Source organism: Syngnathus acus, chromosome 3, assembly GCF_901709675.1.
Source record: "Syngnathus acus chromosome 3, fSynAcu1.2, whole genome shotgun sequence".
NCBI classification, from domain to species: Eukaryota; Metazoa; Chordata; class Actinopteri; order Syngnathiformes; family Syngnathidae; genus Syngnathus; species Syngnathus acus.
The window spans coordinates 18,664,958-18,676,431 of NC_051089.1; the positions used below are offsets into that span (position 1 = coordinate 18,664,958).

Sequence of the window (11,474 nt, forward strand, 5' to 3'; positions counted from 1 at the left end):
CTGTCAACATTCCGGACTCTGCTGTACATCTGGAGCGGCTAGCGTGCTATCGGGCGGACCGGGCCATTGTAAATGGGGGAAAATCGTGATGAGGGTTGGAATATGCGTCTACATCCGTGACGAATGGTGCCGGGACTCTGTAGTGGTATACAAGCACTGCTCGCCGCTGGCGGAGTTTGTGATCATTAAGTGCCGTCCTTTTTACCTGCCAAGGGAATTTACTGCGATTCTGCTAGTCGCGGTATACATCCCGCCTTCCAACATCGAAGGCGACAGGATCGCGGCTCTTAGTGAACTGTACCAGGCTGTCAGTGAACAGCAGACGGCGCACCCTGACGGTTTTACCATCTTCGCTGGGGATTTTAATCATGCTGACCTGAAGTCTGTTTTTCCGAAGCTTCACCAGCATGTTAATTTTCCAACACGTGGCGACAGCTTCCTGGACCTGGTCTACTCTTCACATAAAGGAGCTTTCAAAGCCGCCCCCCTCCCCCATCTTGGACATTCTGACCATCTCACTGTTATGCTTTTGCCCGCATACAGACAAATGGTGAAAGCATCCAGGCCGGTTCGCAAGCGGGTTAGAGTGTGGCCTGAGGGTGCCTCTGATGCGCTTCGAGACTGCTTTGGCTCTACTGACTGGGAAATGTTTAAGCAAGCGGCCACTTGCAACGATCGGACGGACGTAGAGGAGTATACTGACTCTGTGCATTGAAGTGCATTGATGATGTGACCCACTCGAAATTCATCGTCACTCGGGCTAACTGGAAGCCATGGCGGACAGGGGCTGTCCTCAGGCTGCTGAGGGCCAGGGACAAGGCCTTCAGAGCGGGGGATGAGGCTGGCTTGACGACAGCGAGGGCCGACCTGTCCAGGGCATCAAGGAGGCGAAAAGGGGCGTTCTCCTTGCAAGATTACCGCCCACTTCAAGGACAGCTGGGACGCACGGAGCCTTTGGCAGGGCATTCAGACCATCACGGACTACAAGCCCGCGCCGCAGAGCTGTGAGGGCGACATCCATCTGCTCAACGATCTTAACCGCTTCTTTGCTCGCTTCGACGCTCAGAACAGCACTTGCCCGCTGAAGACCCCTCCCCCTCCACACGAGCAGCCCCTGTGCCTCTCTGCCGATAGCGTGAGGAGGGCGCTTGCCGCTATCAACACCCGTAAGGCAGCGGGCCCTGACAACATCCCAGGTCGAGCGCTGAGGGACTGCGCTGGGGAGCTGACGGGTGTCTTCACGGACATCTTTAACATTTCCCTGCAGCAGGCCATCGTCCCTTCGTGTTTCAAGGCTGCCACCATCGTACCTGTGCCGAAGAAACCTGCTCCGTCCTGCTTCAATGACTACCGCCCCGTGGCACTGACGCCCATCATCATGAAGTGCTTTGAGCGGCTTGTCATGGAGCACTTCAGATCCATTCTGCCCCCCACCATAGACCCCTTCCAGTTTGCGTACCGAGCCAAACGGTCCTCTGAGGATGCCATCTGCTCTGCCCTCTACTCGGCCCTCACCCACCTGGAGAGAAGTGACTCGTATGTGAGATTGCTGTTTGTGGACTTCAGTTCTGCCTTCAACACCATTGTGCCACAACGACTCATCTGCAAACTCGACAAGCTGGGCCTCAGTACCTACCTCTGCAACTGGCTACTGGACTTCCTCTGTCAGAGGCCTCAGGTGGTACGTGTTGGCGACAAAATCTCCGCCAGCATCACGCTGAGCACGGGGGCCCCCCAAGGCTGCGTGCTCAGTCCGCTGCTCTTCACCCTGCTGACGCATGACTGCGCTGCAACCTACAGCAACAACCGCATATTGAAATTTGCTGACGACACGACTCTGGTGGGTCTCATCACCAAGGGCGACGAGACTCAATACAGGTTGGAGGTTGACCTTCTGACCACGTGGTGCAGGGACAACAACCTCCTGCTGAACGTCAACAAGACCAAGGAGATTGTTGTTGACTTCCGGAAGGTTCACACCCAACACCTGCCGCTCACCATCGACGGTGCTGTGGTGGAGAGAGTGAGCAGCACCAGGTTCCTGGGGGAGCACAACAGTGAGGATCTCTCCTGGTCCACCAACACCGCATCACTGGCGAAGAAGGCTCAGCGCCGCCTGTACTTCCTGCGGAAACTCAGGCGAGCAAGTGCTCCTCCGGCCGTCATGACTACATTCTACCGTGGCACCATTCAGAGCGTCCTCTCCAGTTGTATCACTGTTTGGGGTGGCGGCTGCACTGAATACAACATGAAGGCCCTGCAGCGCATAGTGAACACGGCTGGTAAGATTATTGGTGCTTCACTCCCCTCCCTGAAGGACATTTACACCTCCCATCTCACCCGCAAGGCGACCATGATTGTGAGTGATGTGAGTCACCCCGCTCACTCTTTGTTTGATCTTCTGCCCTCTGGGAAGAGGTACGGGAGCCTGCGCTCCCGCACCACTAGACTCACCAACAGCTTCATACTCCAGGCTGTTAGGATCCTGAACTCTCTCCCCCCTTCTGCGTAGCGTCCTGTACTTTTGCGCTATATTCTGACTGTCTGCTGTATGCACACTTGCTCCATTTTTGCTCCTCTTATTTATTATGTTATTTGTTTATTTATTATTTATTCATCACTCTTATTTATTCATTGTTTGTGCCTAATTGTTTTTATTTTTTGTGTTGTTTACTTGTATGTATATTGTGTACTATGTCTTGTCACCGTGGGATAGTGGGACCGTAATTTCGATTTCTTGTGTCTTGGCATGTGAAGAAATTGACAATAAAGCAGACTTTGACTTTACGATGGACACCAATGTTCCCTCTAAGCTGCGCGCGTGCGCAATCGCGCACTGCCCGCACATTCTCAGTGCACAAGCGAAGCGAACACACAGCGTTTGACGTCCCATTAACCTACCCCCCCCCCCCCCCCCGAAGCGAAGCGAGCTGCATGAAACCCGGCAAAGAGCGAGCCGCGGGTTGGCCACCTGATGTTGCTCACAGTAGTCCTCAGTTTGCTCAGGGAGCTTGTGTGTATGCCCAGATACAGGAAAAATTAGAGGGAACATTGATGGACACTATCGTTTTTTCAGACTCGACATGCGTATTTGTATACATACATCATCAAGAGACTGTTTATTGCCCCCTCCTTTGTGAGTCAGCCCGGATATCGCTACAGTTTGGACAACACAAGGCGGAGATTCCTCTGCATTCAATGGCCAATTCTGGAAGCTGTTTTTAGTTTCCTTTTTGAACAACTACAAAGCGACAATAATAGAGACTGTGCCTGCTAGAACAATATGAACGAGGGGGCGTCCGGAAATTCACACAGGGCGTGCACTTGTTCAAGTGTGACCGTTCAGAAATTCAGTGCGTTGCTTAATTTTTCCATTCCGAAATTCAGAGTGCATCAAAAACCAGTGCGTGTACAGCGCAGCCTGTAAATGCGTTTACATCAATAAAAAGCCAACTGGAAACACAGTGCGTCAGTGCTGGCTGCATTCGAAAATGAATGGGAACGGAGTGCACTCTGCCTCTCCAAACACGCCCCACAGGCATCACTACTAGTAAGAGGTAATAATACATTTCGGATGTAACTTGCCCGACACTAGTGCGAAATTTACAAATCGGCGGGTGGCCGCATTGAATTATAAAAAAATTCATATGTCAATGACAGACAATATATGCAATTTGATTTAAAGTTTCATGCTGACCAATTTACCGTCATTGGAATCACTTACCAGGGAGAGACTGCGCTGGGATTCCATGGTCCCTAACATGACTCTCCAAAGCGCTCTCATCCGTGTAGACGCGTTTACAGCCGTGAAATGGACACAGCGTCTTCCTATTTCCTGTACAAGAGGTACAAAATTAGTGAAACTGCTTTAAAAAATAGATGAATCAGGAAAAAAAAGGCTGAAACTGTAGATATTGCAACTATTGCTGAGCGTATAACCGAAGAAATTGTCTTAACGCTAAACCTGACTGACTGGGAGGCTTTGTTAAAGGAAGAAAATAATAATCAAATACAAAATAACAACCTTCAGTTCCTCCATCAAACGCCTGTCGGGTCATACCAGAAGAGGACATTGTACGTCCGCACTTGTACTCTTTATCCGATGTTGGTAGCAGTTCCGCTCGGGGAGCATTTTGATGACGTCAATAACGGCAACTCCAATTGGACAAACTACACTAAAACCCATTGAATTAGATTGCGAATGTGTCATAAAGTGTCATAAAACCCCAAGTGTCATGAAATGGATCGAATTAATTAACTAATTAAAAATATCAAACAGCTACCAGAAAAGATTAATGAAATTGGCGATTTGGCGTCAGTTTACGTTACCTGAATTATGAAATTGATTGAATCAATTAACTGATTGAAACTATCAAACAGCTACCAAAAAAATTGAATGGATTTGGCGCTCAACTCAGTCTTTTATGCTTTCACAAAATTTGATTGTTATTGAAAAGCTCGCCAAACTCGCCAAAGTTTATGGCGATAGATTGGGGTCAAACGTTTTGTACTTCAAAAAAAAAAAACCCTCATACCTGAAAAAATAACAATTTCACCCATCCATTTTCTATACCGTTTCGTCCCCAAGGTTGAAAAGGATTTTCAAATCATTGTATTTTGGTTTTATTTACATTTTACACAATTTCCCAATTTCAATCGAATCCGGTTTGTAGGTAGGTAAGATTGCAATTAATTTTGAAAAACATTGGTGTCTTACCAAACCAACGACAATGAAAGACACCAACCCACGATGTGCTTTCAGTGGTAGCACAATAAATGGAACAAGCAGGTAATGTCTGTGTGTAATTTACAGCACGGCACAGAATTCACTCCGAATTGCCCCTCAGTGTGAGTGCGAGTGCAGATGGTTGTTCGTCACTGTGTGCCCTGCAATTGGCTGGCAACCAGTTCAGGGTGTCCCCCGCCTACTGCCCGATGACTGCTGGGATAGGCTCCGGCACACCCGAGACCCCATCAGATTTATATACTATATACAGGACTGTCTCAGAAAATTTGAATATTGTGATAAAGTTCTTTATTTTCTGTAATGCAATTAAAAAACCAAAAATGTCATACATTCTGGATTAATTAAAAATTAACTGAAATATTGCAAGCCTTTTATTATTTTAATATTGCTGATTATGGCATACAGCTTAAGAAAACTCAAATATCCTATCTCAAAACAGGGTCGGTTCTAGGAATGCACATAAGAGGGGGCAGTCAGAAATGTGAAGGGGGCATGTTCTTTTTTTTTTATTTTTTTTTTACACATTATATTAACTATTATTTGAGTTGTCGTTAATCATTAGTTATATCACGGGTCATTACGACGAGTTTGGTGGAGTTTTTACTGCTTCTTCCAACTCCTACCACGCTGACTGTAACTTGACACTCTCTGGCTGCGTCTTGCCTCATTTGCATACTCACAGTGATTGGATGTTTGCGGAGGGGCGCGGAGTCCTGACAGCAGGCTGTGCGAGGACACACACTGTACCGACATGAGAGAAGAGAGGGGGCCGATTAACGTGTGTTTCTATCAGCGGATTTTTCACTTCTAAAAGTTTGATTCGAGGGGGCAGGACATCTGTTTGAGGGGGCGTTGCCCCCTCTTGCCCCTGCATAGAGCCGGCACTGTCTCAAAATATTGGAATATCATGAATACGTATACTAGTCGGGTATTCAACTAATCACTTGAATCATCTAATTAACTTGAAACACCTGCAAGGGCTTCCTGAGCCTTGAAAAACACTCTGATCGCATTATTGTGACAGAGCGGTCGCTACAATTTAGAAAATATTTTTAAAGTCCTAATGGACTTTCCAAAATTTAAGTGGACCGCAGTGCGCAGGGAGCTTAATTTGGTCCGATCGCGCAACCGTAGCGCGCCGGGCGCTCACTGTCGCATTGCTTTAGGAGCGTCTTTGTGTTTTAGGATGGCTTTACTGCTCCCACTTGCTTCCTTTGGAGGCATGATTAGAGTTGATGCAATACTCAGAGTAACGAGAACGTAATAACGAACGGAGTCAGTTGGCATGCGGGTCCTCTCGGCTCATCTCGCGAGGTTCGACAACCGAATTTCGTCCGACATCCGAAGCAAAAAAATCTCTAATTTTTTGTTCGAATACCGATTTGTTCGATAACCGGGACGTTCGAATATATATATTCAAGATTCAAGAGTTTTTTATTCGCCATGTTTGAGCGTGCCAAACAAGGAATTTGACTTCGGTAAATCACACCCTCTGTGACTAACAACACTCAGGACATGTGAAAAATGGCAAATATTCTCAAACATCCCCTGATCTTAAACTCCCAAAAGGGCAAGGAAAAACTCAAAACTCCAGCTAGGGGAAATGAGAAACCTTGAGAAGAGACCACAGATGGGAAGGTCCCTCTTCCAGGATGACCAGGCTGCAATGGATGCAGAGAGGACACATAGTACAAACAGTGTAGACAAATTCAAAAAAGGTGTGGAGAGCAGGATGTTATTGCACAGTAATGACTCTGAGACTCTAAGAGTGGTGTGAGTTCATCAGAGCAACAGCCTGGGGGAAGAAGCTGTCTCTGTGTCTGCTGGTTTTGGCGTACCGAGCTCTATAACGCCGTCCGGAGGGGAGTAGTTCAAACAGACTGCAACCTGGGTGAGAAGGGTCTGTAGAGATGTTCCTTGCACGTTTCCTGGTCCTGGACAGGTACAAGTCTTGGATAGATGGGAGGTTGATTCCAATGATCTTTTCTGCAGTCCTGATTGTCCGTTGCAGTCTGTGCTTGTCTTGTTTGGAGGCTGATCCAAACCAGACAGTGATGGAGGTGCAGAGGAGAGACTGGATGATGGCAGTGTAGAAGGTCTTCAGAAGCTCTCGCGGCAGGTTGAACTTCTTGAGCTGTCTCAGGAAGTACAGCCTCTGCTGGGCCTTCTTCCGGACAGAGTCTATGTGACCGGTCCATTTCAGGTCCCAAGAGATTGTGGTTCCCAGGAACTTGAAGGTGTCTGTGGAGAGAATAGTATTGCGGATAGTGAGGGGTAAAAGTGGTGAAGGGTCACGCCTGAAGTCCACTGTCATCTCCACGGTCTTGAGCGGGTTCAGCTCCAGGTGGTTTTGGCTGCACGAGTGGACCAGCCGCTCCACCTCCTGTCTGTACGCATTCTCATCACCGTCCTGGATCAGTCCGATGAGAGTTGTGTCGTCTGCATACTTCAGGAGATTCACAGGAGAGTCACCTGAGGAGAAATCATTGGTGTAGAGAGAGAAGAGCAGTGGGGAGAGGACGCACCCCTGAGGGGCTCCAGTATTGGTGGTCCGGGTGTCAGATGTGATGCCCCCCAGCCTCACACGCTGTCTCCTGTTGGTCAGGAAGCTGGTGATCCACTGACAGGTGGAGGCAGGCACCGCAAGCTGGATGAGCTTCTGTTGGATGATGTCAGGAGCGATGGTGTTGAACGCCGAGCTGAAGTCCACGAACAGGATCCTGGCGTACGTTCCTGGTGTGTCCAGGTGGTGCAGGATGTAGTGCAGTCCCATGTTGACCGCATCATCCACTGACCTGTTAGCCCGGTATAGGCAAACTGGAGGGGGTCAAGCAGGGGGCCCGTGACATCCTTCAGGTGGTTCAGCACTAACCTCTCGAAAGATTTCATGACCACAGATGTCAGTGCCACAGGTCTGTAGTCATTCAAACCTGTGATGGCGGGCTTCTTGGCCACTGGAACGATGGTGGAGCTCTTCAAGCACGAGGGCACCTCACACAGCTCCAGAGAACGGTTGAAGATCCGTGCAAAGGTGGGCGCCAGCTGCTCAGCGCAGACTTTCAAGCAGGAAGGTGACACGCCGTCTGGGCCCGGTGCCTTCCTGGTCTTTTGTCTCCGGAACATCTGGCGCACTTCCTCCTCGCGGATCTGGAGTGCGGGCGCGGCCTCTGCAAGAGAGAGAGTGGGTGACAACGATGATAGAGGTGTGGACAGAGCAGTTGTGGGGAAAGGTGAGTATGTAGATTGTGCTGCAGGAAGTCCCGTTGTGTGGGAGGACCGATCAAACCTGCAGTAGAACCTGTTTAGCTGGTTAGCAAGCCTTGGGCTCTCCACAGGACTTAGAAGTTTTTAGTTTCTGCCTGTAGGCCGGGATCAGATGAACTAGACAGTGGTCCGAGAGTCCTAAAGCTGCACGAGCCGCAGAGTGGTATGCATCCTTGATCACGGTGTAGCAGTGGTCCAGAGTCTGTGCCCCTCTGGTGGGACACGTTACGTGCTGTCTGTATCTGGGGAGTTCGTGTGCGAGGTTCGCCCTGTTAAGATCACCCAGAACAATGATTAGTGAATTTGGTAGAAGTTTCTCCATGTCTGTTACCTGGTTAGCCGAAACCCCGCTAGCTCCACGGCGTGGTGGGGGGTTCGTTCGCTGAGCCACGTTTCAACAAAGCACAGCGCGGCGGATCTGCTGAAGTCCGTGTTCCTTGAAGTGAGGAGCAGCAGTTCGTCCATCTTGTTCGCCAGGGAGCAGACATTCGCCAGATGAATTGACGGTAGGGCAGAACGGAACCCTCTCTGCCTCAGCCTTACGAGTGCTCCGGCTCGTTTTCCGCGCCGCCGTCGTCGCGCTAGCTTGTATAGCACCGCCGCTCCGGCTAGAATCTCCGACAAACAGTCTGAATCAGAGAGAACAGGAGAGAAAATACCAGAAGAAGACTGTCCGATGTTTAACAGCGCTTCTCTGGTAAAAGTGATCCGGGATGGACAGCAGAGGACACAGAAAACACACAAAATAAGACAAAGAAACAGAGAGCGACTCACCGTGGCTGCCATCCGCGGCGCCATCATATAACATCATCATTTGTGTCACTCCAAATCATTAAATCCATCGATCAAATTTCTCGTCCTTTATGTCATCCTGGTGACAAAGGACATGTCCAGAGGAGGCGGCGCCATCATATGACGTATGTATATATATATATATATATATATAAAAGTATATATATATATATATATATATATATATATATATATATATATATATATACATATATACTTTTGGGAGTAGTTGAGACCAGCGTCTCTCCTATTTCTCCTTGCGGGGGTAATTGTGGGAGGACCATACAGCTCTCCTAATTCTCCTCGCAAGAAACCAAAAACGTCTTCTCTCCTTATTGTTTGTGAGATGTTTAAGAAAATAAACCTAACAGTAAGTACAGTGGTGAAAGATGGAAGAGCATTGCTCGCAAACCTAACATTCCTAGAATTTAGACAAGAATTTATTTAAGCCGGTACGGAAAGAAGATTCGTTCCGAGTCTAACTGCTGTTCAAGTAATCAATCTATAGAGGCTTTGCAGCTGACGTCATCAGCCGCGCACATTAGCTTGGCGGCCATCTTGCCGGTCAACATTTCAGTGCCGGTCAACGACTCACACACGCTTTCTTGTTACATCTGCTGCTATTTGAGCTTGAAAATGCCGGAAACCTGCTGTGCTGTTGGATGTAGCAATAGACGAGGCGATAAACCTTCTATAGATTTCCGGCAAACATCCAAAAACGCGATAAATGGATCGCGGCGATTCGTCGTGAACGATGGAAACCTACGATTTACACAAGGATATGCAATGAGCACGTCATAGCAGGTATGTAAACTATTCACCCCTGATTTGTTTCACAAAATGTGAAATAATACAATATGGGATGATACAAATATGATTGTTGAAAATGCTGGGTGCATTTTTAGAAAGGCAGCAAGAGCAGCAAGGCAGGGAATGGGATGATTTCTTCAGTTCACCCCCCCCTCCGTTTTTATTTTTTGTTTATTTTTTCATGATGCTTCATCTGATTGGCTTAAAAATCATATTGGAATTGAACAATTAATTCTCATGAGTGAATGCATTAGGAAATTTCAAAAGAAATTATTATGAACCTTGTGAAAAATGTTTTTTTAATGAAGCATTTTTGAACAAGAGGCTTTTTGTTACTTCATTTGGCACAAGGTAAAATCTACATTGATAAAGTTTTCAAGCCATTGGCACAAGGTTAAAACTTTTATTGGTTAAGTTTTCAAGCCAATCAGATGAGGCATCATGCAAAAATAAACAAAAAATAAAAATGGTAGCAACTTGAACAGACAGGTACAGTTTACTGAATGATTTCACTCTATTGAGTTTTTTAATATGTCAAGTTATGAAATGCCATTACGAAACAAACTGAACTGGGTATATCCCCTTCAACAACGTGCTTAATTATTTATGGTAGTCATTATGAATAATGTGATTGTTTAATTGTTTCAGGTGCAGAAAGCGAAGATCCACTATCCCCAGACTATGTGCCAAGTATATTTGAGCATACCCAGTCACCTCACAAACGAAAACTCAAATGTTCATTGAAGATCTTTGAGAGAAGACAAAATCTCAAGCAGCGCAAGAGAGACCGCGAGAGGGCATTGGCAGCAGCAGCAGCACTTGTCAATATTTCCCAGTCTGTCCCTTGTGAAAATGATCAACTACCCGCTGGTGAAGATGTGATGTTGCTTGGCCCCTGGACTCTTCTTCAACCGCAGATATCTGAAAAACATTTTACTAAAAATTGTTTTCACTATGATTAGATTATTTGTAACAGGTTGGAGAACAATAAATTATTTATGATATATATATTAATTACTAAGTGCGAAAAAAATACAAACCTGCTCTCTGGTAATGGAATGTAACTTTTCCAGCTCTGACCGGCATTTTAGTGCAAGTTCATCTGGGCTGAGTTTCATATTGCCAGAATCGTACAGCTGTGAGAGAGGTACAGGAAGCTTTCGCTTCACTGCCCTTGGCACAAAGTTGTCAGCATAGTCAGGGACAATGCTCAAAATTGCTGGTCTTCCACCGCATTCAGACAAAGCCTTGTAAAAGGCAGCTTTCTGCTCTTCAGTTGGTGGAGGAACATTCAGCAGTTTTCTCGCAGCACTTTCCTCAGGAGTTGAAACTTCTGACTTTCGTTTCTGGGCTGGACGGGCAAAATCGATATTGCATCCTTCAGCATATTCTATGTGCGATGCTGATGGTTTCAGCCACTGACAAGGTAGTGATGTGCATGAAGTGGCCGTCTTCATACGTATTAATGTCTCCAGGGCGAACAGGGATGCTGCTGAATGTGAACATGTTTCACCCAATCCAGCCATGCAGGTACAGTGGCAGCACAGGATCTGACCATCTTTCGCTATTGCTACCCAAGGTCTGAGGGGAGGATCATTCATCCGTTGAGAGTGTTTTACCTGAAACAGATAATATGACATACCTTATATTATTATCAGTCCCTAATTTGGATATAATATACAAGGCTAGACCTCTTACTGTCCATTTATGCATATTTTACCTGGCATTTGGTAAATTTTCTCATGAATCATTCATTAAATTAGCTTGAAAATTTAAACCTGGTTCATTTTGAGCAAGAGACCAAAAGGAATTATCAAGCATGAATTCTAAAAAGTATTTTTGTAGAAATTGTTGCATAAGC

The 11,474-nt window shown here is 46.8% G+C and overlaps 1 protein-coding gene and 1 long non-coding RNA gene across 2 annotated transcripts; both read right to left on the minus strand.

Moving 5' to 3' along the window:
* Positions 1–3,723: 3,723 nt before the first annotated feature.
* LOC119120085 lies at positions 3,724–4,172 on the minus strand. The gene is made up of 2 exons (XR_005097434.1): positions 4,025–4,172; positions 3,724–3,835 (listed from the first exon to the last, which is right to left on the minus strand). It is a non-coding gene; the product is annotated as an uncharacterized LOC119120085 (long non-coding RNA).
* Positions 4,173–10,328: 6,156 nt separating this feature from the next.
* Positions 10,329–11,474, minus strand: LOC119120864. The gene is made up of 4 exons (XM_037248089.1): positions 11,334–11,474; positions 10,654–11,232; positions 10,478–10,534; positions 10,329–10,361 (listed from the first exon to the last, which is right to left on the minus strand). Exons 1-4 carry the CDS (start codon positions 11,355–11,357, stop codon positions 10,329–10,331), a joined length of 693 nt encoding a protein of 230 aa, XP_037103984.1. The 5' UTR covers positions 11,358–11,474.